Here is a 27,131-nt window from a genome sequence, read left to right as displayed (position 1 = left end):
AGAAAAGCTATATTCGATGCATACGCTAAGATGAGAGAAATTTTGTTCAGTTTGTTTCTGAGAGGATTGAAAACACGAGAATCGAAATAGTTCAGTCTTGCGACTTGTTTATACCTCTTTCGGATAACATTCTTTAATTTATTTCTATAATTTTATTTTTGAACTAGCTGAATGCACATTTCATTACCCTAGCACTCCGTCAAAATGAAACTAATACTTGGATATGCTAAATTTATACTAACCTTACAGTTCATGTTGGTTTTTTAAAAAGTTCTTTTGTGTCCCATCTCTATTCACCCGGAAAAAACAAGGCAAGTCCTACAATTAGCAATGAAAGAACATAAAACATGAGACGATCTTAAGCTCGTTCTCATTTGACATACATTGGCATTGCGAGCTCTGCAACTCCCCTTCCAGATCCAAATTAAGCACTGAAGCCCTCTTATCGTTGCCTCCGGCTGTGATTAGAGGCTGCCCCAACTGCGCCGTCTCCGGAGCAGTAAACAATCGCGACTTGAGCGTCTCGGAAGCGCGGCACAAAGAAATCTGCCCCCAGCACTGAGATGTCGCCACTTCAGCGATCTCTGTGCCTCCACTCGGTGCTCCTGGTCCTGTTCCTCTGCGTGCTGCAGGCGGTGGAGCTGCAACTCCATGAGCAGCAGCTGCAGCAGCAAAAGGACGAGCAGCTGCGCCTGCGCGCGGAGCAGCGCCAGCGGGATCTGCTGCGGGAGCAGGAGGCCCTCCAGCGACGCCTCTCGTCCTCGACCACCACACGGAAACCGTATATAATCCCCAACGGATTGTCGCTGCCCCGGAGGGGGGAGCATCCGGACAAGTGCTACCGGGAAGTGCCGTAAGTGGGTGTAACTCTAAGCCCATTAAATCGAGGGGTTATTCTCGACCTTGCCCATTATTAGACAGAAGTCTCGACCTTGCCCATTATTAGACAGAAGTCTCATAAACAATTGTGATTCGAGCTATCATATGGTTTACAAATTTCAATTGTACATCAACATGCTAGATATATGTTAGATAGATAAAATGTTTAAAAAGCACACCATCCAATCCCCAGGGCCGTATTCTTCCAGTACGACAAGGAGGTGAAGATCGTCGGCAACAGCAGCACCAATCAGTACATGAATGTGATCGAAATTTGCTGCAAGGGCTGGCGGCGCTATGAATACGACTGGAGCCAGTGCGTCCCGGATTGCGGGGAGCGGTGTCAGGAAAACGGCTTCTGTACGGCGGGCGGCAGATGCGAGTGCTTCGCGGACTTTGTGCTCAACTACCGCAACAATTGTGTGCCCACCTGTCCGCTGGGCTGTCCGCATGGCCGCTGTTACCTCAATGGCACCTGCCAATGCGATAAGGGATACGAGCTGGACGGATCGCGCACCTTCTGCCTGCCGCAGTGCAACTCCACCTGTGGCCACAACGAGGTCTGCTTGGAGCCGGGCAAGTGCTCCTGCGCCGAGGGATATGCCCGCGGACTGAGGGAGTCTGCCGCCCTGGGGTGCCAGCCCCTGTGTGTTCCTGACTGCGGATACGGCCACTGCGTTCGGCCCAACGAATGCGAGTGCTTCCCCGGATACAAGAAGCGCAATAACAGCATCTCCTGCCAAAGCGAGTGCTATATGTGGGTACTAAGACTAGATGCCGTCTATTTTATGGCTGATTTCATTCAATGTAAATGTGAATGTAAATGCAATTTGTCTTCTAGGAGCTGCGATAATGGCTTCTGTGCAAACTCAACGACGTGCGTGTGTCAGAATGGATATCGCTACGATAACAGAACGTCGAGCTGCCTGCCGGATTGTGGGGACAACTGCGACAATGGGGTGTGCATCTCGCCGGGAAACTGCCGCTGCTTCAAGGGCTACGTCCGGAATCGGGAGCGTTGCGAGGCGGTCTGCGTGGGTGGATGTGGTTTCTACGGCAAGTGCATCGCACCGAATGTGTGCGGATGTGCCATAGTCCCGGGACCGGAACGCACCTACCAGCGATGCGAGTACGGATTGTGCAACGCCATGGGAAGATGCCGCTGCCAGGTGGGCATGACGCGATTCATCGATCGCTGCATGTCGCCGGACACGGTCACCACGTACGCCTCCATGAATCCCATCAAGGTGAATGCATCGCTCATCCAGGAGTTCAATCTGCTGCTGGGCAGGCACTTCAACTTGACCACACTCACCGATATGTGGTGGCTTTGAGATAAGAGCTCCGGGCTACCAAAATACTCTCACTTAATAAATACTCATGCATTTCTCAAAACGTGTTGGTCTTATCAGGCGTGTCTGAAATTCTTTGTGGCTTCATCCCTTGGGGTTTTGCTTTTTGAAGCAAGCCTAGCGCTTAGGCAGTAAAAATCTCTGGAAGATTTTGTACCCCCTCGAAAGTTGTTTTTTTTAAATAAGTCTTACATTTTTGGTATATCTGCATAGTCAATATACCCCACGAATACCGGGTACGGAACACATAGTTATCTTCTTCGGAATATGGAACATTTCTATCTCCGTACACTTAAATGCCGCGCTTGACACAGACGACAATTTAGTAGCACCGAGACACTGGCGAGCATTGCGCTCGCATTTTGATACGACCTCGCTTTCAGCTGAATCTGAGCGAAATGCACTTGACATCCACGCTGATTGGGCTCCTTATCTTCGGCCTGGGGATCGAGCTGCCCACCACCACCACCGCCCAATTCTGGTCCGTGGATCCTGTCGCGCAGTGGCGGAAAGAGGCTCTGGCCGAGAGGGGATCTGGGATCTGCTACAGGACTCTGACGTAGGTAAACCATTACGTTCCCCAAACCAATCTCAAGATCAATTCCCTCCCAGCGTGCAAGCCGTCAATCCGAACTCCAGAAGTCGTCAGCTCTCCCACTGCTGCGATGGCTATGTGAATAGGGGAACCACCCAGAGCCTGAAGTGCGAGCCCATTTGCTCGGAGGACTGCTCCAATGGATTGTGCCTTGCGCCCGAGGAGTGCGAGTGTGCTCCGGGATTCTATAGGCGCAACAAAAGGTGTATTTTTGTCATGGCATAACAAAAACATTTCATTTCAATTCCAATATTCTCTGATTTGATATTAATAATAGTATATTTTCTCAAAATGCTGTTTTTTTTGGTTAGATAAGCAAATGAATGTTTGTCTTGCTGGCAAATACGGTCGTACGAAATCACTTTGTAATCACTTTATATAGGTAAATTTCTTTAATGTCTTTTATAGCTCCTACTCTGTGGTGAAGTAGAAATATGATACGAAATACTATAAATTAGTTTTGTTTGAGCATTCGTGTGCCTCTCAACATAGAAATATTTAAATTATCACTTCAAAAAGATTCAGAAGTTCATTGTTATTATACCCGTTACTCGTAGAGTAAAAGGGTATACTAGATTCGTTGAAAAGTATGTAACAGGCAGAAGGAAGCGTTTCCGACCATATAAAGTATATATATTCTTGATCAGGATCAATAGTCGAGTCGATCTGGCCATGTCCGTCTGTCCGTCGTCTGTCTGTCCGTCTGTCCGTCTGTCTGTCTGTCCGTCCGTATGAACGCTGAGATCTCAGGAACTACAAAGTAGAAAGTTTAGATTGGCATACAGATCCAGAGACATAGACGCAGCGCAAGTTGTCGATTCATGTTGCCACGCCACTCTAACGCCACAAACGCCAATACTGCCACGCCCACACTTTTGAAAATGTTTGATATTTTTCATTTTTGTATTGGTCTTGTAATTTCTATCAATTTGCCAAAACCGTTTTGCCACGCCCACTCTAACGCCACAACCGCCCAAGTGTATATTCTGTGTTCTTTCATCAAGAAACAATCTCTATACCTGAAGTCATCGTTATACTCACACTTTTCTTGGAATTACGCGAAAGCAATGAGTTTTGTTTACGAACCGCAGTTTATGGCAGTGATCAATTTGCTTTGCCCGAAGCTGCTGAGAGCAAACCTTCGCTCCGTTTGCCACATGGATGGGTCCATTGACGAGGTGCTGATTAGAAGGGGGACAAGAGGTCGCCGGAGGCGATTGGCGATTGGCGGCTGAGAGATCCGGAGCTTCGCATCGGGAGCCGATTAGTCGAAGTGCAACTACAGCCGCCAGCGGACGTGGACGTGAACGTGAACGTGGGCGCACAATCAATTTGCATACGTAGGAAATCCGTAATCAAGTGACATCACCATGAGCTCATCGCATCAGCTGGTGACTCTGGGCGTTCTGCTGGCCATCTGTTCCCTGGGCCAGGGACAATTCAAGACGTCTGGCATCAAGACACGCCAGCCGCCATCGGGAAACCTCCAGCTTTCCGGCAATAGTAGTGAGTTTGGGTGGAGTAGCTACAACCAGAGCAGCTACGGCTGGAGGAGTCAGAACCAGAGCAACTATGCCTGGACCCAGCAGAACCACGTGGGCCAGGGATCAGCTGGGTTTGTGCCCGCCGAGACCTACCAACCGGTCACTTTGCCGCCCCTTTATGGACACTACGTGCAGCCGGTGACTCCGCCGGCGCATCGTGTCCAGGTCCTGGATGAAACGGCGCTGTTCATCAACAAAACCCGATCTGGCATGGCCAGTGGTGTGTGCTTCAAGGATGTTCCGTAAGTAGTGGGTAGTTCCGAAGAAAATGTAATCCTAATCGCGAGGAAAACACTTTTATTATTCCACTTGAAATTATCGCCCAATTCGGAAGGCATTCGAAAACAAGGCAAACCATTAAAATAGTGAACTAACGACCTCGACTTCCTCCGCTGGCCTGATAATTAAAATGCGCCTTGATTTCACGAGTATAAGTGTGCCAAGCTAATAATGTGAACGAATTTAATATGCAACGAGAGGAAGGTCACTAGATAAGCGCAAAGTTTTTTAATTAAAATGTAGTTAAATTAGTTTCACTTGCATGGTTTTGGACCATCTGTAGGTTTAGAATAAACTTAACAAACAAAAATGAATTATTAAGATATTTTTGAGACTGATTTGCGATAGTTATACAAACAATTATATTCCTAGCTAGATTTAGTTTTAAACCAAGGTAGCAGCTAGACAAGTATATAATCAGTTTTTGACAGTTTCTAGAAGGAAAATGTATGTTAGTGCAACAACAATTTTAACTAAAAATTAAACTTAATATTATTATATACTAGAGATATTATATTATATTATTATATACTTAGAACCGCGTCGCTCCTGCGCAACTCCCGGGACCAGTTCGTTGGCAATGGCACCACCCCGGACATGAGTCGCATCCAAGTCTGCTGCGATGGCTATGAGCGAAATCCGCACATTTACCGCCGCTGTGAGCCGATCTGCGCGGATGACTGCCGCAATGGAATCTGCACGGCTCCGAACACCTGTGTCTGCATACCCGGACACGTTCGCACCTCCGAGGGCAAGTGCATCTCCACCTGTCCGCTGGGCTGCGGCAACGGAGTGTGCGATGAGCAGAATGAGTGCAAGTGCCGCGAGGGATACTCGCTGGAGCCGGAGACTCGTAAGTACTGCCAGCCGGAGTGCAAGCCCGGCTGCTCCTTTGGACGCTGCGTGGCGCCCAACAAGTGTGCCTGCCTCGAAGGATACCGCCTGGCCGCCGACGGATCCTGCGAGCCAGTGTGCGACAGTTGCGAGAATGGCAAGTGCACGGCTCCAGGACACTGCAACTGCAACGGCGGCTACCTGAAGCTCCAAGGACGCTGCGAACCCATTTGCTCCATGTAAGTGTGGCTTTTAAGGTCAAGAAAGTCTGAAAAATGAAATGATTTCCCAACTTCAGACCCTGCAAGAACGGACGCTGCATTGGACCGGACATCTGTGAGTGCACTTCCGGTTTCGAGTGGGACCGGAAGTCGGCCGAGTGTCTGCCCAAGTGCGACATTCCCTGCCTGAACGGCGTCTGTGTGGGCAACAACCAGTGCGAGTGCAAGTCCGGATTTGTGAGGGACGAGCACCAGCGGAACATCTGCCAGCCCCACTGCCCCAATGGATGCCAGAACGGGTTCTGCAGTGCCCCCAACTTCTGCATCTGCAGGCCGGGCTTCATCAAGAGCGGCATTAAGGGACGCCAGACCTGCCAGGCCGTCTAAGTTACCCGTTAAAACTTTATTGTTGCTCCCTCAGAAGTTAAATAGACGCCCGATCAGGGCATTAAACTCGTAAGCAAGCTGGCGATTGAAGTGCTTTCTCTTTTCGCTGCTGTTCAGTTGCTGGCTGAGGCGGTCTGACTTCAAACATCGATCGATGAAGTGGGTTTCCCCCGGTGGACAACTGCAGTGCTCCACATCGTCGCAACTTCCGTTCCGGCAATGCTGTTGGCCCTCACCACAGCCGCAGATTTCGGGAGCCACACACCGACCGTATTTGCCACAGGATCTGCGTAATAAGCGGGACATCAGAAATGTGTACAGTTTTTGTTCCCGGAAACAGACCTCTCACACTTGGGCCGGCAGTCGGCACCGTGGACTTCGTATCCTTGGAAGCAGCGACACACTCCTGGTGCAATGCACACCCCATTTCCTTGGCCACAGTTGTCGCTGCACTCCGGCAAACAGCTGGTGGTGTTCACGTTGTAGCGATATCCTTCTCGGCAGTGGCACTTGTACCGCGACTCACAGAACCCATTCTCGCATTTCCTGGAAGGGATTTTGAGTGGTTTAAATTGGTGTATTTTACACAAACCAAACTAGCTTATATACATCAAATTTCTTAGCAAAGGCTTGATTTAACTATAAATACATTTTAGATGAAATTGGTACACTTACAGGTAGCACTCAGCCTCGCAGACATTGCGGTTGGGCCGTTTAATGAACCCGGCGAAACACTCACACTGGTTGGGCGCCACACACTTGCCAAATCCGCAGTCCGGAGCACAAACAGGTTGGCAACCCAAGTCCGGCGTTCTCCGGTAGCCGGGAGAGCAGTCGCACTGTCCAGGCGCCACACACTCCTCATGGGTGCCACATGCCTGCAAGCACTTCGGCCGGCAGAACTGGCGGGTCTCCTGATCCAGGACGAAGTCCGGGTGGCAGGCACAGGTGCCATTTAGATAACACCTGCCGTGCTGACAGGCAATGGGACAGGTGTGGATACAGGCACCATGCTCGTTACGCACAAACTCTGCGAAGCACTCGCAAATGCCCGGACTGCGACAGAAACCATTGCGGCAGTTGTCCGGCGATGATTCGGAGCAGTCCGGCACACATTCATGGGCATGGGGATCTCGACGGTAGCCCTTACAACATGCCTCTATGCGATGGAAGTAGATCGTGGATCCATTGCCACGCACCGGGGAATCCCGCTCGGTTTGGAAAAACACAGAGCTATAATCGTAGAATCGCATTAATCAATGGGGGCTTGCAATCAATATTCCTAGCAGCACTTGCTTGAATTAAATATTTTGATTATTGCACAGAGTCTTAGCCTCTATTATTTTATTTGCAATTATCTTATTATCAATAACTTTATTTTACTCACGGCACCTCGCGATGGCAGAGATGTTGCTCGCGCTCGCGCGTTTGACTTAGTGACTCAAAGTCGCCGTACTCCGTGTTCTCTATGTCCCCGTAAAGCTCCGTGGAATACGCCTCAATCTGGACAGGAAATGCCACCAGCGTCAGCAGAGCGGTAAGCACGACCAACGGTCCACTAAAGTGCATCCCGTCTTGGTGTTCTGAGCTTCGATGTCGAGGAGCGAATGAATAGGCAGCCAATGGGTTTGAATCTACTCAAAAGACCTTATCAGCACCAACTCTCATTCTCAGAAAACGAAAACATTCCGAGAAAAATGAAAACATATGGCCCTTTTCAGGCAATTATAGTTGTATTTAACTAATTTATTGTGGATACATGTTTATTAATAAGCTTTAACGTATGCGTAATTAGTTAAATTATATAGTAATGTTATCATAGTTAAATTACATTTTGTATGAACTCGTAACTAAATTTTTAAATAGGCAGAAAATTTTATTTTTAAAACTATTTTTAAAATTACATTTTAAAAGAATATTACTATGCGGCAAACTGAACACGCCACAAAGGTAGAACTTAACGAAACCTATAATCTAACCAATAGATTTTTATAGATATAAAAGTCTTATCTAAACAAAAAGTAACCCTAAAGAACGCAGAAACCTTTAACCATGCAAATTCACATTTGGAAAGTGATACAAATAAGGTGAAGCTGTATTAACATGATAGGTATAGAGTTTAACCACCTTAGTAGTAACCTACCCCAGTTACACAGTTGCTTTTCTTCTTATTACAGTAAATATGATTTGTGAAATGATTTTTTTAAAGTATTTAATTCGATTTATGAGAATTGTCTCAGTTCAATTGACATATAAAACTGATATATAAATAAAATAATCAAAAAGTATTACAATATTTCCTGGGTAGCTAAAATAATAATGTAATCAATAAAGTTAGCTGATTGTTTTAGTCACCTAGCATTTGGTTTTACGCCTGTACATATATTTATTGATCTAAATTTGTTATAAAAATAAGTATAGTTGTGAAAATTCGAAGACCTAAAATGTAAGTGTTGGGACCCATTATTGCATAATTTGGTAAAAAGTTACCTGGTGTATGGTAAAAATTAAATTAAAATAAATTTGTACAATATGTAAAAGTTACCAAGGGGTTAACGCATTTTCATATGTTGAGAAAAATCTCTTGTTTCAGCAAAAGAATTTACAGGTGGGCAACTCTTTTGGCTGTGATCTGGGCGGGAACCTGCAAAAAGTTGGAGTTTTGTGGCGGAATTATCAAGTGGGTGACATGATGCGATCGCTGGTGAGGATGAAGACTTCCATTGGAGAACTGGTCGTTCACTGGCATCACCTGTGGCCTGGCCGGCAGGAAGGCGGAGGCGGTGGTGGAGTGCTGAACATGCTGATGGTTCCGCGGGTGGTGCTGCTGATGGTGGAGCTGCTGGTGGTGCTGCTGGTGGTAGCGGATCTCGTCGTACAGGTGCGAGTCCAGGCTTCCCTTTCGAGACTTGGGCGAAACCACCGAGTAGAGGGACTCCTTCCTAGCATAGGCGTAGGGTGGTGATTTAATTGAGGAATTATTGCTGGGGGTGTCATATAATTCTGGTTGTGCTGTGGAAGAATGTGATTTCATTTGATTATAAAATCTAAATATTATTCCGAAGAATGTGATTTATACTAGAAACAAAGTCGAAATTCAAATAATAGAACTGCATAGTTATGTGGATAGCTATTTTAAGGTCGGCAGAGACACTTACATACCCTCGTTCAGTTGGGGCGTGATCGCGAAGGCCACGGGCGGTTCGGGCAGAGGCTCGTGGAAGTTTTTTCCCAGGGCCGCGGCTTCGGTGAGAACCACCTCCGGATTCGCAGGCAGCGTGGTCACCGTTCCGTTGGCATTGTATACGGCTGAATTTTTGTGATGATACCTCCGGTACACGTACAGTGAACCACACGCAATGGCGACCAGCAGGAGGAGCATTATGCTGACCAGGGTGATTACCAAGCCGGACTGATGATCAGCCGTCGCCGTCTGACTTGAGTTGGTGTCACCACCGACGAATCCGGCCAAGTGCTCCTGTGGGGAGGTGATTCCATTGGTGATGACGTGGATGACCTCCGGAGTGGGGACTCCGGCGGCTGCGGCCGTATGGAGATTCTCTAGCAGGTCACTGCCCGATTGATGGACAATGATCTTTGGCGAGTGCTGGGCATTTTCATGGCTGGTCGGTTGCTTGATTACTATGACCTCCGGCAGGGGAACGGGGGTGGTGGGACGCGGAATGATACCCATCTTCTCCAGCGTGGAGTTGACAGTCTCCACGATGACGTGGCTGACATTCAGCTGAAGAGGCTGATCCTGCTGAATGCAGGCACCAGTTTGGGGATTGCAAGGACTCTCATCGCAGTCGCAGGCCTTGCGGCACATGATACCATAAGTTCCCTGAGGACACGGCAGCTCGCAACTACAAGAAATTACAATTGTATAAAAGAAATTAATTAAAAACTTTATTTTATAAGGGCAATACTTACAATTGTCCTGTCCAACCGGCGATGCAGTGACAAAGTCCCGATTTATTGTCGCAGGCTGCTCCATTTTGACATTGGCATAGATTTCTGCAGTCCAGACCCCAGCGATCGTGATCGCAACCTGCGAAAAGCTCTTTAAGCCACAAAGTGATACGGATATGTATATGAACTTACGCTGTGTGCAATGCTTGCCAATATAGCCCTCCTCGCAGCTGCAAGTATCGGGCATTACGCAACTGCCACGCCCACATCCGCCCCTGCAGATGGGCTTGCATGTGGCTTGACTGTCGGAGAGATTTCCCTCGTATCCTTGGCAGCAAAAGCGAACTGTGCGCGTCTTGTTCAACTTCTAAAAACATTTTGCATACGAAGTAACATTAGTAATATGATAATTTTACCATCGAAAATTGGGAATAAATTTATAAATACGAGGAATACAAAGATATATTTTAAAAGATACAACGTTTTGTCCTGCCATTCAAAATTTCCCAATATAATTGATAAATTTACAAAGCTGGCATACTGAATAATTCCATTTTAAAATTCAAAAACAATGTCATATCAATTAGCTTTAAAGTGATCATAAGTAACACACAGCCTAAAAGTATACCCCATTAACTTTAAATACTTTATGGGCTCTGACCCGATTGCTGGAAAATTTCAGAGCTGCCATAAAAACTCTTTGATCTACGACGCTGAGGAGGGCATCATCGCAAGAGTCCATTAATTGGATAAACTTGTGGAGGGCACTCCTCGCCATCAACCCTGTCAACGCCTCAGTGTCACTTGCCCCTGTGGCCAGTGGACTTTGATCCGGCTCTCGACAGTTACAGAATTAAGATGGAGATTATTGTAAGTCGTCATTCCGCCGCAAGAAGAAGTACACGCATCGCATCACCCTTGAAACCCCTTGAGTTGCCAATTTAATTGGATAACTGAATTCCGGGCGAGCTTCTCACACTCATTCTAGTCCCAGATTCATTCCCAGTCCACATTTTCCGATTTACGCATTGTTCGTATCTGTATCTGTAGCTGTACTGTATCTGTATCTGCCTGCATGTGTGTCCCCCACGAATGAATAAGGCGGAAATTTTAATATAAACAGTGAAATTCGATTCGAGTTTGGTCTTCTGATTCATTGTGTCTGCATAATTACGGCTGGCTTTTCAAATGTTTGTCATAAATAGTAATTGAATACAAGTTGAGCAATTTGCACATTTGCTACTCCAGTAACCGCATGGCCATCCCTTCACCCCACTTCACCCCTTCCCAGTGGCAATGTGGTTGCCCATCAATCACAGCTGTAATCACATCTTTCCTCTGGAAAGCTATCGAAAATCATGCGGCACTTTACTGGCTCAAGTTACTGCCAGTTTAGAGATCAAATCTATTTTTCCACTTACACTCGAACTTCTTAAGGCGTACACCTCGATGTTAATTAATTAAATTAAATTGGCAAATTAGTGGCTACATTTTCTGACCAAAAACAGAGTGTTGGCCAAGCGTTGACCAAAATCGCAAGGAATGCAAGCGGCAGGGTTAAAAAATTGTTTCATCAATCGAATAAATATGGTTTTGTAGTGCATGCCGTTGAGGCGATTCTCTTCAAACACCCATGTAGCTAGGCGGCCAGAAGAGCTGAAGAGCTCCAATTAAAATAATTATGAAATTAATTCAAGCCAAGCGCGAGCGATCTCGAATCCCACAAATCATTAGACACGAAACCGAGGTAAAAAATAAACTAAGCCAAAACTGGCTGCTTCTTGTCGTCATGGCTTGCAACTCGGCTTAGTGATGCAATCGAAAGTGTGTCAACAGCTTTGGCATCAAGTCACCGCACACAAGTGGAGCTCTTAATGCCCAATTGCAGATCGGTCCGCCTGGCGATCCAGCCCGGCCATAAGTGCTGGATTTTCCGCTTTTCATTTGCACTTTCCATCACTGACACCATGACATAATTATTTTGCCAACCCCCCCCGTGCGGGTTTTCCATCGAAAAAGTGCGCAAAGTAAATAAATGAATAGAAAAATATAATAAACCAGCCAAGCCTGATTAGACCCCTCGGTTCGAGCCACTGCAACCGGATTCTGGCCATGCTTGGTCAACACTTGGCCGCTGCCGTTGTTTTCCTCGCTTTTCCCACTGCGCAGTTGAAAATGGCCAGGCGGCGGGTTTTGTGGATTTAATAGTTTGTTTGTCTGCTCCAAACAATTGCCTAAAACTAATAACTATTAATTGACACTAATGGGGAATCAGTTATCATCATTTATCACACAAGCATTCGCACAACTGTGATGTAAGCGAGCTGGTTCTTTCATTTATAAAGGTAATAAATGATCATTTAAATAAACGTTACTAATTGACAAAGTTTGCTTTTTGATAACCACCATCAAACATTTTGCGTTAAAATTTGTATGTACTTTTTATAATAACACTAACAATAATTTTATATTGGAAATAGTTTTTGGATTACTGTACTAAATAAATTGTTAAGCAAAACTTTAAAGTGATCTTCCTAACACTCGCAGTAACCAAGTTATAGATAATGCGCATACGCCACATGCGCCCAGTAGTTCAAGAACTTGGCAGCCAAGGACGCAAGTGGTGCCTCGGATGCTTCAGGTCAAAACCGGTCGCTTGCATCTTGACCAAGTAAAGTGCATCTTCACCTCCTGCTGCAAAGCACAGCTGCCTCAAAAGCCAATCCACGAGCTTCCGTTCTCCATACGAGAAGGACAGGAAACCCCGTTTAGATTGGACAGAATTGCGCAATGCATCTGGTCGCGGACAGAACCCATATAGCGAGCGATGTATGTGAGAAATGTAATCAAAGTCGGCCATCGAATCGGGGCAATTTATGGATATCGTGGCGAGCGGCTTCCTGGTTGGGCAAATCGAAATCAAAATGGAAATCAGGTTTGTGGCGCAGGCTCCCCGGGATGGTGGAAAAAGTGGCCACGGCGAAGGTGTTGCCACTGGCTGGGATCGCGGTGACGCAAGAGATGCCCGCAAAGGCAGAGCCGGCAGTGGAACACCTGCGTCTATTTGGATATTTGGTCAGTTGCCTGGCTCCCTGATCCGGAGGCAGAAGCAGTTCACAACTCACTCACCTGCACCCTCATCACCTCGCGCATTTCCGTCTTGAAGGTGGCGCACCTCGGCGGGATCTCCATGCACCAGCTGGAGGTGCGCACTCGCACCGGCTGCATCTCCGGCACCTGGACATGCTCCACGTAGGGCTCCTCGCGGATGCAGATGTTCCCGGGTCCCTGGATGGAGGGCAGGGCCACGGCCCCGGCCTCGATGTCTTTCACGTTCGTGTTGATCTTCAGGGTGCTGTTCTGTCCTGATCCCAAAGGTAAAACAATCGCAAGGAGCAGGAGCAGTTTTCCGATAAACTTTTCGTTTATCATATTCCTTGTATTATTTTCCACTTTTTTAACAGCTTAAAAGCATTCACTTTGTTGTGCGATTTGCATATCTATCGAGGATTTCAGATCTTAGATTTTGTTCTTGATTGATTTCCTTGAAAAGTTTCGGATATTCTGTTTATAATTCAAACTGTAAGTCCTTGAGCTATTTACTCTAATTAAACTTTACTATATAATATTCCGATCAACTCTTGGTTCAAACAAGGATCTTATCCGTTTACAACGATCAATTTAATCCATTTGTTGAGCGCTGCGTGTACGTTTGGATCGCGAGTCTCGTGAAAACTGTTTCCCCGTTGGCGGCGATTCTGTTACTCACCCCGAATGCTCCGAATGTTCCTTCTCGAAATAAAGTAAACTACGGAAAGCAGCAACAAAATACAGTAGTCATTGCAAATTGTCGTCGAGCCAATAAAGGCCGTCCGGGGTGGCGAGGGACTTGAGATCGGAGAGCGGAAGTACGCACTGCACACCCAATTCTACAATTCATGGTAATTCTACAAAGCGAAAGTGAAATGTAAAGCGCGCCGGCGGGCAGCGAAGTCTCCACTGCAAGTGAATGAAACGCAACTCCCCAAAGCGATTACACCCCATTCCCACTAGCCCCGCGATCGCGACGAGGGCGATGATTGCATCTAATTGAAATGTTGATCATGTCCTTAACATGCGGCTGTCATTGCGGGGCAAAGACTACGTCTGTTTTTTTTTTGTTGTCACTTTTGTTTTGATTTCGAACTTGCGCTTTTCTTCAGCTCCAATTAAGCGATGATCCGAAACTGGGTATTAAGTGGCATAACGGAGATTTAAAAGAAATATGTTGGGGCATAATTAAATCATAACATTACATGTAAAATGATAAACAAGATAATTACAAGAGCTCAGAATATAAAGATATAATATCAATACAATACTACATCTATGATAAACATAAACTTTCCAGTATAAGTAACCACTAAACGAGTGCCAACAAACTATGTATATCTATGCTTATAGGTACTAACTAGACTATTTAATATTACAAGCGGATAGAGTAGCTGAACATTTATTTGACTTTACATTAAATAACTGCCAGATTTAACCAAGTAATCGTGCTGTATCTGTGCAAAAAAGCACTGATATATTGATACGACTTGGTAATTTTAATGAGGATTATACTTACTTATCTCGCTTGAACAGATTTAAATCGCTCCGCGCATTCTTCGTATCGCCAACGAAATCGTCTCCATCTAAGTTGATTAGAAGTATGCGGAAAGTGAGCTGCACCACTCAACTTACTTAGCTTAAGTGTCTTATTTCTTAGATAAACTTTAGAACAATGCCATCGAGATGACCGTGCACCGCCCCATGAAATGCCCCAAACACCCGGCCAGCCCACTCAAGTGTTGATTGTCTTGTTTACACCGAAGTTGCTGCGGCTGCAATTTATTAAATCAAATTTATACACAACAAAAAACCAGTTGGCCACTCCATCTGAAACCGCAGACGGGGCAGCAGCTGCAGCAAAAACAAAAGCACAACTATGAAATTGCAGCACGTTTATTTATTTTATTTGATTAAATTGTAAGCAACCACCATAGCAGCAACAACAAACCCACCAAATGAGTGAGCAATGTGCGTGCGACGCCGGAGTTCCAATGACCCGCATGGGTTGCACACACCATCCCACTCGGAGCTGCCCCAAGTGCCCCTTTTCCACTCAGCTCCTCCCCCATTTGGATACTGGTTTTGCAGGAGGGGTATTCGAAAGAACAATTGTGCATGCCAGGATCAGCGAAATCTTCTGGAATTTTTAAGAGTTTTCGGCGACTAGTAGGAAAAGGTGACTAAATAACTCTCTTAACACATGTTACTTCCATAATTTATTTTATATTATATGTGGCCACTTCAAGGGGTATCCTGCATTCGAGCAAAGTCCGTAGTTTCTGTTCGTTTTGTTGCAGTTTTTAGGGTGCAGCCAGAGCCAGTCGGGCAATTTGTCAGATTTGCTTGTTTATTTTTTCATTTATTTAATTTTAGAATTGTGTGTGTGTATTTTTTGGCATTGATTCAAGTTCAACTCAGTTATAGGTGCGACTTGAATAAGCGGAAGTATTAAGTGGAACAACACTTTGTCTGACTGTTTTGTTTACATATTCTAGGCATTAGCTTGCAAATTACAGAACTTTATAACAAACGTAAGCTGAAGTAAAAGTAAGTCAGCAAGATCAGAGGGTATAGGTATACCGATGACTTTTGGCCCGTCGCCCCATTGTAATAGCCTCCAAATACCTGCAGACCAGCAGTTTCGATGCTCCTCTTGCAGTAGTCACCATCGTAGTTCCAGCCCACATACTCGTTCGTCCGCAGATTCTCCTGGCGCAGCCATTCCTCCAGAGGAGCGAAGTACTCCCGCAGAGCGGTGCCATCCAAGCGACCCTCCCGCAGGGTCTCCTCAAGGACCTCTTGCCATGGCTGGGAGGCTCCCTTGGACATCAGGGTTCTGTGGGGAGAAATTTAATTCATAATTGGAGCAGGTATTTATACAATTATTTTCAATATTATATGCAAAATAGTCAGAGGCACTCAAAATTTGAAATTTTAAAACATTTAATGTACTTTTCTTATACTTGATGCAATAATTATTTATTAAGAAAAAATATATACACTTTTAAGGGAAATAAAAAGAGTATAAAATTAAAACTGTGTATCTAAATATTTATGAGGAGATGTGTTTGTTTTAATAAACAAATAACGATTGAACACAAATGAAGCAAAGCTTTAGAAGTTAAACAACTGAATGTTGAAATAAAATGTTACCATTGGAAACTGCCATCAAACCAGTTATTAGAAATATATTTATATTTTACTTACTTGAGGATATTTCCCGCTGCCGGCTGGCGGTAAATGTCGCATTGGTGGAGCGGCTTCCTAGGATCGCCCGGAACATACTGGCCGGACTCGCGGCACAGGCCTCGGTAGATCTGGAACTGCAGAACCGTGGAGAAAAAGTATCTGTAAGAGGACGGAAACGTGGTTTCAGAGATACTTCGACTTAGAACGTCCGCGGTCACGCTTCTTGGCCGACTTAAACATGGTTAATTGTCTCGAGTGAGAGTGGCTATGTATGACAGTTTGTGTTAATGGTGTTGGCGGTTGTAAGTTGGATTCAGTTGGAGCTGCAGTTCAGCTGCTGGCCGCTCGTTCGCATTCTGGCTCAAGGTCGAGCTCCAGTTGAAGCCTTAAACTGAAGCAAGTCGCCGGCCAAAGTTGTTCTCTTGCAGTTACGAAATCATGCAAAAGTCAAGTTTTGTGGTCTTGTAAGTGCCATTTGCTTTATGCTCATTTAATCGCATTTATGTTTATGGCATTTTTATTGTATTGTTAAGGCGACGGCTGCGCAATCAGGCAGCAATTATTCAAAAGATAAGGCTCGAATCGGCTCTATCCGAAGCAGCTGGGTTTTGCTTTTTAAATAAAAATTTTAATTTTATAGGAACCAAATATTTTTCGAAGAAACTATTTTTCTGCGGAGTCACTGTCCATTGATTTATAATAATTATGCAATATATTGGTGGATTTTTTGTGATTTTTGTTTAGCGTTGAGGGCCAAGAACAAGTTCAACTAATGGATTTCTTTTGCTTGTTTTCTTTCTAAGTGAGAGGGAAGAGGCGATAATTTATTTTCGGCCTTCTGGTCGGGGGTTCCCCAACAGAAGCGTCATAGAGACGGCTAAATTGGAGGTCTTGGATCGTTCACTCTCCAACACCCCAGTCAAACATACTGTTCATTCCTCCCAGCGAGAATGTTGCAAGTTGGGGTCTAAAAAAATGGCATTTTTAATGTTCACTTTTCACAATGTTCGATCACGGCTGCAAAACTCCCAGCCACCATTAAGTGCATCAGCTTCAGCCACATTGACGAGAGCAACTGCAACTGCAACCACTTGGCCCGGTGGCTCACTGGCTCACTAGCTGACTAGCTCACTAGCTCACTAGCTCACTAGCTCATTGGCTCAGAGGTTCGGTGGTGTGTTATGTTTTTGGCACTTGGCAGCGGTTGCCACATTGCCACATCGTCGCCACATTTTCCCAGAGACGCGACATGACCCAATAACAGGGATTAGGCAGCTGCCTCGTCGTCTTGCTGGTGTGGTGTTGCCTCTTGCCTCTTGCCGCTTGCCTTTTGCTGTCTCAACGCTTGCCATTCATTCGTTCAATCATTCAATCAAACACTCGGCCAGTCCGACGGTCTTTGGTCCAGTCAATCAGAGCCAACATTGTCGGCAATTAGTCCAATTTTTGTAGCAGCCACTGCAGCAGCCGCTATTCAGCAGCATTGTGCTAAAATTAAATGTTGCGAAAATTCTATTCAACGTCTGAGGGGACATGGAACATGTGTACCAATGAAAAATATGCGAAAAATCTTTAATTTTCGGAGACCACAAAGCGAGTACAATTATTCAACAGCCGTGGGGCGTATGAACGATGTCGTTTATGCGATCGCCACTAATGATCGGTTTTCGGATTTTCGGGTTCTCGTCTCGTTGGCAAACCATTCATTTTGGCCAATTGCTGAATGGGCCAGCTGAACTGAGCTAACTGAGCTATCGATTGCTATTTTCCCCATCGAGTTTCGGGCAATCGATGGCAATTGACATTTCTGCTTCTGTCCGCTGGTCTAGCAGACAATCAAAAGACTTAAGCCGCGAACTTCTTGCACAATGCCGGTTTCAAAGGAGGATTTGCGAGTCGGCCAAAGGCCAGATGGGAACTCAAGGAAAGCAACGGAGTAAATGTATATTTAACTGGCTTTTAGGTGTATGCTCCAATCGCACGAATATATCTAGTATTCCATACTCTAGTTTTCTATAAATGGTATGCTTATAGATTTCTCGTTTGAGCTTATAATTTAATTCAAGCTCAATTCTTCAAGTGATGTGAATGTCACTTGTTGAGGTCACACTGGGTTACTACTAGCTCAGATCGGTTTTGGTTTCATTGGATGCCGTTTTCTAACCAGTAGCCTGCTAGCCATGCCCCTAAAGTGGTTCAATGTCCATGACTGACTGACTGATTGACTGGGGGACCCATGAATGCATTCAATCGTTTCGCGAAACTGCCTTTTGGTCTGCCTGAAATTGTGCTGCGGCCTGTAATTTGCTGCTAATGTCGTTACTCTTAGGGCAAATATCACTTCTTATTGTTTCGCTTGACGAAGCGAAAATTACTTGCGACTTACACATTTTTCGTTTTTGTTTTTCGGCTTCCTTTTGTTTTAGGACCGACCTTGACTTTCATGCGCATGCTCATCAGGTGGAAACGGGTCGGGTTTTGTAATGGAACCGTGGGGGAATCCGAAAGCAATATCAATTAATTTTAACATGCCGAGTTCATGACTTCCCAGCTCAATTTGTGCGATAAAAGATTCGGGTCATACATGCCCGACATACCACACATAGAGTTAAGAGCGATCAAATAATTAGGCTCAAATAAGTGTGTTTTAAGTAGAAATTTTGTGATTTTTTTGTGATTTTTTTTCTTCACATCAGCGTTCAACTTTTTAACAGCAATTAAAATCTACATGTCGAATTCTACTATCTTAAATTTACTTTGATGACAAATTGATTCCATTAGGCAATCTGCCTTATATTTACCCCACACCCACATACCGAACTAGTTCCCAACTTTTAGATTTATTTAAATGTTACCAAAATTTATGCGCATTTGTAATGTGCAGTTTTTTGTAAACAAAAAATGAACCGAAGCAAAAACTGGTTACTTGTCGGAAATCGTTTAGGCTTTTCACTTGATATGTCAAAATGCCAAAACTTTGCAAAGAAAACGTGGCCAGCCCCAATCCGATGCCGTTGTGCAGCCAATGGCCGGGGCATTAGGCATACGCCCTGTTGGCCACGCCACTCTCTTGGCCCGGCCAGCAAATCATTTAAGCGCCATGGGCGTGTGGTCTAAACAAACTAATGCGACCAAGACAGCGAATGGCCAACGGCTTCCTTCAAAAGATCACAAACTCAGATGGTTTAGTTTAATTTTATAATATTTTATTTTTTATTTTTTTCGCATCGACTGTATTTGTTGTCTACTCGTTTAGAAACATTGCGGATGCAGTCGCTCCAACTCGGCAAGAAGTCGGTCCGGTTTTTTGTCTTGGCCATAAATAGAGTTCGAGTTGATGTCGACGTGGATGGCGATTCAGTACGTTGCACAATGCACTTTCAGTTTCGGATTCCGATTCCGATTTCAACTCCAATTCCAATTCCGATCCGTTCGCGGTAGATTAATGCTCATTTTCGAGTAAAGACAAAATGCAGCTCTATGTAATTCCACTCCTAATTGTATCATTATTTATTGTTCTAGATCCGCTTTTCGGAACCTAATTAGCATTAAATTTGAGATCACTTTGCTTGTGCCTCGATTGTCGCTGGATCCGTGCGCATAAATCAATAATCTTGTGAACCCAATCGCCAGACAATCCATTCAAAGCAACCCAGACTGGTGGCAGCGAACTTGATCTAATTCCTATCCGAATTGCCGCCATTCAAGTTGTTATGTTCGCAGTAATGATTATTTTTATTTTTATCATTTTACATTATTTTGCTTGGGCTCGTTTGCTTGCAAAAAGTTGTAAAAAGTTTGCAGCTCGGCATGGTAGTCAAAATAAAGCGGTTTAAACACCGAATCGTTTACGTTGGCAGCTCATAATTTTTAAGAGGATGGGCGTTTGAAAAAATGGCAAGGATAGCTTAAATGCTGAGGTCAAGCTGAATATTTCAAACAGAGTTTTCTTTGAGTCTTCTAAAATATTTAACAGCAAATTTCTAACACGATATATCTTGTTTGAACTTTATAGACATTAAGTTAAGTTGTGGAATACAGAAAATAAACATATAAATATTTTACAAATATTTTAAAATATCGCCAACACAATAATAGTTTTCATTATTCCTCACTTTGTAACACTCCAGTTTCCGCCATTAGTCATCTTATGCGGGTCGAAATTTCCCAGACCGTTTTTCAACTCGCATTTCAAGTCGCTTACCTGCAGCCCAACACGCTTACAATCGTGTGAATAATCGCATGCTAGGCGGCGTGAATAAGCGAGGATTGCCTCCAACTTGCGGCCCAAATAAGCCTATTTATTATTTGGCTAATTTGGGGCCCCTTTGACACACTCTGCAAGCAAGTAGCTTGGGCAAAACTCTAGAAAACAGGACACAACAGCGTGCACAAGGCAAAACAACCGAACATTAACACAGCGCAAAACAATTGGCCATAAATCAATAGGCTATATGCACTGGCCCAACTGCAGTTACCGTTGTCGTTATAATCAATGAATAACGTCGCATCGGTTGACCACAATTTATGGCGACTTCGAACATGAGAATCCGCACGGCGTCCAAAAAGGCCAACTGAGAAGGCAAAGTCGGAATGCAACTGCAGCAGCTTGCAAACTGGGAGGGTCTTTGATTTTGCAACCGCAACCCGCCACGCCCCCTCTCTTTCTCTCTCTTACCACCACCCCCCAAATGGGAGTATCTGGTAGATACGTTTGACAGAATTGTAACTCTCGTTGTTGTGGGTAAACAGCTGCACAGGTCCAGCTGAGTGGGCTCTGTTCCATGTGGGCAAACATTGGGAGCGACACATTTTCCGCAGAATGTAAAAGTTGTCTAGACCCAAAAAGTCAGGCAAAGTGTGGTTTGTGATTGGGGAACTCCAATGTAGTGGAGATGACACGCCAAAATTGTGTTCTTTGGGGGCAAGGGCGTCGTTCAGAAGGCAAATCAGGTTTGGCCTTTCGCGTATCTCAGTTAGTGTTGATTGGATGCGTTAGCTAATGGTCACATTTAAATATTTATCAGAACCTTTTAATCCTACGTTCTCTTCTTTATGATTACATAATTATATGCAGATTTGAGTTGAATTTAAAGCCACCTTTCCATTGGGGATTTTTAGATTTTTGAAAATTTTGCGTTTGAATATTTATAATTTCTGGGATGTCTAGATAAATTTTGTGCATATTAAAGCTCAAAGTACGTCAAGGATTTAGTGGCACTACAGCTCGTAGAGCACATAGCCTTTAAAATTATTAAAACTATCTTATGAAAATTTTATGAGTGCTATAAAACTTTAGAATCTTTAGATTGCGAATAATAACTTAAATATCTGCAGATCTATTTTTGATAGTTGTCTGACAGGTTAATAAGGAATATAAAGCAGATCGCATGCAAAAGTTAAACAAGCTTAAGTGTTGACAAAACACATTAGAGATTGGAAAGCGACTTGATATGGCGATAGGTAAATGTTGGTTTTAGTTTGATTGCCTATGTAGAATCGTATATAGACAATAGAAAATGCAAATATCTTTCCCGCCTGTCAGCGCAAGACAATGGGACTAGGATTAGTCAATCACGGCACACGCATATCATTTTGACTGCCAGTCGGCCGTTTGGGGCAGAGTCCAACATTCAACAGGTTTCATTTTGCGCATTAACAAATAATTATGCTAGCAATTGCCAAACCACGGACTCAGCCTGGCTGAAAAATAATCTGATTTTGTGCAAATGCACAAGCATCCAATGCTACTACGCTACTGCAACGGCGACCCATAAAGGCCTTTCACTTTTGCGCCACAGTGCAGATCTCACGCATAGCACCCGATCCAGTCACAGATCCATTTGCAATCCCAGTTGGTGTTCCACACCACAATCCCACACCCTGCGTTCCGATAATCAATTTCAAATGCGAAACTTGAGATCCTCACCCCACGGTTATGCACCGCATCGGTTGCATCACTTTACACCACCCCCATTCGCAGATTATATCCATCTTTTCCGCCCGGTGACCATTGAACCATTCGCCATCAAAGAAGCCGAGAAATTCCAGAGATACAGCTTCCATTTTCACCTGGTTGTTGCAGGAAGTGCAAGTGGTAACCCGAATCCCATGAAGGTGACAACAAAACCAGAAAGCCTAATTATGACCGCAGTAGAAATTGAGACATCACACTCAAATTACTATCTTGCTATCTTGCTGTATAATGATGCAAATACAGCGGGGCAAAAGTACAGCGACCTTTACTGCAGTTTGCTTGCTTTCATTTAAAAAATCATCTGTTTAATAAAATCCACTGCAAATTTAAAAAGATCTGAAATTGGCTAAAAACTAAATTTTAATATCTGAAAAAACCTCGGTTCACCAAATGCACATTATATCGAACAAAACATTAATTTATCTAAAAATAGCTTTACTGTTAAATCAAGTTATTCAAAATTGTATCTGCTAAGTCAATTTAAGATTTATTGAATTCAAACAAAAGAAATTACTTTGTTACTCTTTTGTTTGCTGTTCCACAAATATTTCTTAATAAATTTTATATCGACATTATATTGTGATCAAAATTCGGATAAAAACCAGAAAGTGGTGAACGCTTCCAAATTTATAGACCCTTTGTTCAAAATGCGAGCCGAACGTATAAATATTATATTAATAAGCAAGTTTTGTATTACTTAATGGAATCAGAACAAAATCTAGTCGAATTTCCATTAAGTAGACTCAGAATTATTGATATTAGGAATCAGGTTCGAGCCAAACTGTTGACTTCTGAAACTTGATAAACAAACATAACGATTTTGATAGACATATGACCTTTCGTTGAAATCTATATTTTGGGAATATTTTGCTAGAAATCCCGAATAAAAATAACGAACAACAAAATATTACTAGTACGTTCTGCGGGATTTTCCCAAAATAAATTTCAATTCAAGATTTGGTTAATTTATTTTATTTGCTTTTTATGTTCCCAAATTGATTTGATCAAATTTGTACCCATATTTTATAAGCCACTTTCAAGTCGGCGGCTAAAGCCACCAATACACAAAGAGAAAATCCACGATTGCGCGAGTATTGGTGCTCTGCCAATGTATTGGTGAGCGCTTCCGCTTGCAACTTTCCGTGCCGCACTAACACTTAAACATTTTACCAATACAAGCGAAAACCAAGCCGAACTAAGAGCTTTGAAGAGAGCAATTTGGCTTGGTTTGTGGTGGGAAAAGCTTTTGGAAATCGCTCAGCGACTTGGTTTGGCGGCGTTTTCAGTTTCGTTTTGACACAAAAACTCTTTGGGGGTATAAAAGCGCGCCACTGACCACAGACAGCATCCAGTCAAAGGTTTGGAATCGCTAGTGATTCTACAATCCTTCCACAGTCTATTTCGCTGTTTCTGAGTTGCTTGTAAGTGAAACCAAATGCCAAGTTGATTTTTGTTTGTTTTTAAAATGCGTGTAAAGTCTCTGTGAAATTTAAATAAAGTTAAAGTTAAACTGTGAATTAAAAGTTGAAAATTACCAACTGTGCTAGACTTGTGCTCTTAATGACTTTCATATTTCAAGGAACATTTTAATAAGTTTAAATTCCCAGAGAACAGACTATTACCACAGCTTGAAGTGCTGATGTAAAACAAAAATTCATGCTGCATTTCGTTAAATAATTATATTGTTTTCTTTGTTTATTTACAGCCTTGGCAAGTCCCATTAGACTCCACAATGAAAGTATTCGTAAGTACAACAGCCATATAGTAATTAGACATATAGAAATTCAATAGAATTTAGTTCGATATGTAAATGGGTGCAAATATGTGAATTATTGCGGTTCGTAGCATATTTTAGTGTGGGAAAACTAGAAATCATTCAAAGAATGGCATACAGAACAATGCGGACTTGAACTAATTGCTCCGTGTAACAATACACCATTTTGCAATGCAAATAGCATATTGTTTACTTGACCATCTTCAGCTTCGAACAACTTCCTTAAACAAACCAATCCGATAAATTGCACTAAGCAAAGGTGAAATGCTCGCAAACGACCAAATTCAACTTGAACGACATGGCTTATAAGCGTTTATTAACTGAACGATCATAATTGGAGTGCCAGCCACGTCTATTACCAGGCCGTAATCAACTGGGTTCATGTGCTCAATTAAAGCCAGCTCCAAATGCATTCGCTGCGTTGCCCACTGCGTATGCGTAACGTGACGCCAGTCGAAGGGGGCGAATTGCGGAAACGGGGCGTGGCAGTGGGCGATGTCTGCACTGCATCATTTATGCCAGGCACGCACGAATTTCACTTGACCATTTGAATCGCGAAAGAGGGCGATGAGACAACGGACGACACAATGCGAATCGGGCCACATATCGCCTTCGCTTTCTAATGCGATTAGGTAATCGATCAAACTAGGCAATGGGTGATAAAAGTCAACCTTTTCGTTGGGTAATATATGTAGGTTGCGTATTTTAAATTTTTTTATCATAGCATAAACTGTTTGCAGAATAAGCTATGGGATTCTTATGGTAGATGAGTTTGTAGAGTTGAGAATCCTAAGATAGTATTACTAAAATGCAGAATCTTGCTTAATCAGTGGAATTTATTGTAAAAGAGCAAATTTACATTTTAAGCATTTATCTAAGCCTCTACATCTATTTAAGGTTAAGATTCAAAGATCTACTTCATATGAACTACAATATGAGTACTTCTATAAAATAGCAAATTTCTATGATTTTGCGACTATGTTAAAAACTCTGTAAAATGTATAGTTTAAGCCCGATCATAACCAACCGTACCAACCCGACTCATTGCAGATCTGCTTAGCCGCTCTGCTGGTGGCCTCCGCCTGTGCCAGCAAAACCGAGGGTGAGAAGGTGCCGCTGGAGAAGAAGCTGGACAAGCGCGGCCTGCTCGATCTGGGCTACGGCTACGGTCATGCTGGTCTGGACACCGGCTACCTGGGACACGGCTCCATCTCCGGACACGGAAGCTACGGACATGGCTACGGACTGACCGGACACTCTGCTCCCGCTGCCATCGCCGTGGGCCACAGTGGACCCGCGATCGCCGTTGGACACACCGCCCCCGCCGTCGCTGTCCACCACGCCCCCGCCCCATATGTGATCAGCAAGCAGGCCGATGTGCACAAGACCATCACCATCACCAAGGGAATCCCAGTGCCCGTGCATGTGGACCGCCCCTACCCCGTCGTCCATGAGAAGCGCGTGCCCGTCGAGGTTAAGGTGCCCGTGCCCCAGCCCTACGAAGTCATCCGCAAGGTGCCCGTGACCGTTAAGGAGTACGTCAAGGTGCCCGTGCCAGTGCCCCAGCCCTACGAGGTGATCCGTCACGAGAAGGTGCCCATCCATGTGCCCGTCGATCGTCCAGTGCCCGTCGAGGTGCCCAGGCCCTACCCCGTGCCAGTGGCCAAGCCCTACCCCGTCTACGTGGAGAAGGCCGTCAATGTCCAGGTGCCCGTGCATGTGGACCGCCCCTACCCCGTCTACGTGAAGGTGCCCGTGGTGTCCCACTCCGTGGTCAAGCACGCACCCACCGTCGCCGTCAGCAGCTACCCCGTTAGCGCCATTGGCCACGACTCCACCGTCTACTCCGACCACCATGGTTACCACAAGTAAGCGGACGGAACGGACCGGAAGCAGGCGATTCCATTGGAGCGAGCGGACCTTATGGAAATGAGCCGAAGGAAATCTAGCAACATTTTCAATTATCTTCCCCACTCTCTCCACCTGTCAGCCTTCCTTTCCAAACCCGAGCGAAAAAGATAACCCTAAAAATACCCCCTGGAAGTCCAACTTCCGCCCTGCCACTCTCTGTAGCTGATAAGAACCCCCAAGATGAAACAAGCAATGCCTTTTGTAAATTATTTCCAATCCAGCCATCCAATGGAAGCCATTGTGCTGGGCCACGAACTCCAGGTTTAGGATAAACACCAGCTAACTGTTTGTAAATTTCGCCATTTATGGACAGCTTAGCTGGCCACGTTTATCAGTGAAAGGTTTCGGCGCACAATGAATTGAATGGATAATAAGAACAGAAATGTCTATGTGAAAATCTATTAAGGACAAATAAAATAAAATGTATAAAATAAATTTCACCGTCTTTGTCACTGGTTCGCTGCTGGAAATAGTTTGTCATAGGGTTCTTTGTAATTGCATATCTTGTAAATATATATTTTGTAAATAAAGAGTATGTCGTTATTAATCAGCTATTGTTTTTGAATGGGTGGATAGTCTGGATTATTTTAAATTTAAATTTTTAAATAATATTTCTACTGAACTTTCAGAGGATTATGTTCTGGAATATACGACTATTGATTTAAAGATCTTAAAAGAGGACTCAAACTAAGTAACACAGATTAATATAACAAAACTGTATTCATTTATTAAAAAGATTGAATACATCAAAAACTGTGTGTTTCACGTATAATTAAAACTTGTATGATACCCCCGTAAAATTGAAAGGGGACGAGCTGGATACCAGTATATATTTCAAGCCAAGGGACATGAATTATGCGTGCCTGTAATTAAGTGCGGCTTAAGTTTTAATAAGTCAATAAAACTCAGTTACGATCAAGACATATGGCTTGGCGCCTTCCTTGTCCTTAAGTCCGAATATCCTCTCACCGTGTCAGTCAGTCAGCTGAGGTGACATGACCCAAATTGGCACTGAATTTGCGTTGAGACGGAAGAAAACTTCAAGTTGTGGATACCTCCAGCGGACAAGCTCATAGGCCAATCGATTACAGGCCAGGTGATGTAAAAACCAAGATGATCTCCGATCTGATTGGGACCAGACGTGCACAAGGTCGACCGGAGCAGTTGGTAGCCAGAGATGACGT

General features: G+C 44.2%; 7 protein-coding genes across 9 annotated transcripts in view; 4 read left to right on the top strand and 3 right to left on the bottom strand.

The window, feature by feature from the left end:
- The first annotated feature begins 271 nt into the window (after nt 1-271).
- Nucleotides 272-2,257, top strand: LOC120458058 (tenascin-X). The gene is made up of 3 exons (XM_039645568.1): nt 272-853; nt 1,073-1,636; nt 1,721-2,257. The coding sequence occupies exons 1-3, from the start codon at nt 564-566 to the stop codon at nt 2,211-2,213; spliced, it is 1,347 nt and encodes a 448-aa protein (XP_039501502.1). The 5' UTR covers nt 272-563; the 3' UTR covers nt 2,214-2,257.
- A 287-nt stretch (nt 2,258-2,544) lies between these two features.
- LOC120458068 (protein draper) lies at nt 2,545-3,097 on the top strand. The gene is made up of 2 exons (XM_039645580.2): nt 2,545-2,790; nt 2,844-3,097. The coding sequence occupies exons 1-2, from the start codon at nt 2,630-2,632 to the stop codon at nt 3,049-3,051; spliced, it is 369 nt and encodes a 122-aa protein (XP_039501514.1). The 5' UTR covers nt 2,545-2,629; the 3' UTR covers nt 3,052-3,097.
- Nucleotides 3,098-4,086: 989 nt separating this feature from the next.
- LOC120458059 (fibrillin-2) lies at nt 4,087-6,164 on the top strand. The gene is made up of 3 exons (XM_039645569.1): nt 4,087-4,612; nt 5,186-5,722; nt 5,782-6,164. Exons 1-3 carry the CDS (start codon nt 4,197-4,199, stop codon nt 6,089-6,091), a joined length of 1,263 nt encoding a protein of 420 aa, XP_039501503.1. The 5' UTR covers nt 4,087-4,196; the 3' UTR covers nt 6,092-6,164.
- On the bottom strand, nt 6,122-7,893 carry LOC120458060 (tenascin). The gene is made up of 4 exons (XM_039645570.2): nt 7,479-7,893; nt 6,767-7,324; nt 6,434-6,637; nt 6,122-6,377 (listed from the first exon to the last, which is right to left on the bottom strand). The coding sequence occupies exons 1-4, from the start codon at nt 7,658-7,660 to the stop codon at nt 6,122-6,124; spliced, it is 1,200 nt and encodes a 399-aa protein (XP_039501504.1). The 5' UTR covers nt 7,661-7,893.
- Nucleotides 7,894-7,994: 101 nt separating this feature from the next.
- Nucleotides 7,995-13,909, bottom strand: LOC120458055. Of its 3 annotated transcripts, XM_039645564.2 has the most exons (6): nt 13,773-13,909; nt 13,133-13,503; nt 10,196-10,370; nt 10,025-10,142; nt 9,254-9,957; nt 7,995-9,103 (listed from the first exon to the last, which is right to left on the bottom strand). In XM_039645564.2, exons 2-6 carry the CDS (start codon nt 13,433-13,435, stop codon nt 8,694-8,696), a joined length of 1,710 nt encoding a protein of 569 aa, XP_039501498.2. In that variant the 5' UTR covers nt 13,436-13,503; nt 13,773-13,909; the 3' UTR covers nt 7,995-8,693. The 3 variants fall into 3 exon arrangements, with proteins under 3 accessions (XP_039501498.2, XP_043861574.1, XP_043861575.1); XM_044005639.1 differs by lacking the exon at nt 13,773-13,909 and having other exon boundaries at nt 13,133-13,726; XM_044005640.1 differs by lacking the exon at nt 13,773-13,909 and having other exon boundaries at nt 8,939-9,103; nt 9,250-9,957; nt 13,133-13,726.
- Nucleotides 13,910-15,299: 1,390 nt separating this feature from the next.
- The window catches only part of LOC120458053 (angiotensin-converting enzyme), a 42,485-nt gene continuing 30,653 nt past the window's right edge, over nt 15,300-27,131 (bottom strand). Inside the window, exons 8-9 of the mRNA XM_039645563.2 lie at nt 16,304-16,444; nt 15,300-15,932 (exon numbers count right to left, since the gene is read on the bottom strand). Of these exons, the coding sequence (XP_039501497.1) occupies nt 15,617-15,932; nt 16,304-16,444 (457 nt within the window). The 3' untranslated portion in view covers nt 15,300-15,616. The remainder of the gene's footprint in view (nt 15,933-16,303; nt 16,445-27,131) is intronic.
- Nucleotides 23,569-26,382, top strand: LOC120458065 (zinc finger protein 512B). The gene is made up of 3 exons (XM_039645576.2): nt 23,569-23,683; nt 23,968-24,006; nt 25,087-26,382. Exons 2-3 carry the CDS (start codon nt 23,995-23,997, stop codon nt 25,906-25,908), a joined length of 834 nt encoding a protein of 277 aa, XP_039501510.1. The 5' UTR covers nt 23,569-23,683; nt 23,968-23,994; the 3' UTR covers nt 25,909-26,382.

Source organism: Drosophila santomea, chromosome 2L, assembly GCF_016746245.2.
Source record: "Drosophila santomea strain STO CAGO 1482 chromosome 2L, Prin_Dsan_1.1, whole genome shotgun sequence".
Lineage (NCBI taxonomy): Eukaryota > Metazoa > Arthropoda > Insecta > Diptera > Drosophilidae > Drosophila > Drosophila santomea.
The sequence above is the reverse complement of the archived record's forward strand: the minus strand, read 5'-3'. Positions and strand labels throughout refer to the sequence as shown.

Coding starts and splice junctions, on each gene's coding strand:
- LOC120458058 (XM_039645568.1), top strand. CDS start 564: ATGTCGCCACTTCAGCGATCTCTGTGCCTCCACTCGGTGCTCCTGGTC. Junction 854..1,072: donor AAGTGCTACCGGGAAGTGCC/GTAAGTGGGTGT, acceptor TCCAATCCCCAG/GGCCGTATTCTTCCAGTACG. Junction 1,637..1,720: donor TGCCAAAGCGAGTGCTATAT/GTGGGTACTAAG, acceptor TTTGTCTTCTAG/GAGCTGCGATAATGGCTTCT.
- LOC120458059 (XM_039645569.1), top strand. CDS start 4,197: ATGAGCTCATCGCATCAGCTGGTGACTCTGGGCGTTCTGCTGGCCATC. Junction 4,613..5,185: donor GTGTGCTTCAAGGATGTTCC/GTAAGTAGTGGG, acceptor TTATATACTTAG/AACCGCGTCGCTCCTGCGCA. Junction 5,723..5,781: donor TGCGAACCCATTTGCTCCAT/GTAAGTGTGGCT, acceptor TCCCAACTTCAG/ACCCTGCAAGAACGGACGCT.
- LOC120458060 (XM_039645570.2), bottom strand. CDS start 7,660: ATGCACTTTAGTGGACCGTTGGTCGTGCTTACCGCTCTGCTGACGCTG. Junction 7,325..7,478: donor CTCTGCCATCGCGAGGTGCC/GTGAGTAAAATA, acceptor CTACGATTATAG/CTCTGTGTTTTTCCAAACCG. Junction 6,638..6,766: donor TGCGAGGCTGAGTGCTACCT/GTAAGTGTACCA, acceptor AATCCCTTCCAG/GAAATGCGAGAATGGGTTCT.
- LOC120458068 (XM_039645580.2), top strand. CDS start 2,630: ATGCACTTGACATCCACGCTGATTGGGCTCCTTATCTTCGGCCTGGGG. Junction 2,791..2,843: donor ATCTGCTACAGGACTCTGAC/GTAGGTAAACCA, acceptor ATTCCCTCCCAG/CGTGCAAGCCGTCAATCCGA.
- LOC120458055 (XM_039645564.2), bottom strand. CDS start 13,435: ATGATAAACGAAAAGTTTATCGGAAAACTGCTCCTGCTCCTTGCGATT. Junction 10,371..13,132: donor GCGAGGTGATGAGGGTGCAG/GTGAGTGAGTTG, acceptor AAATGTTTTTAG/AAGTTGAACAAGACGCGCAC. Junction 9,104..9,253: donor CACGCCCCAACTGAACGAGG/GTATGTAAGTGT, acceptor ATTCTTCCACAG/CACAACCAGAATTATATGAC.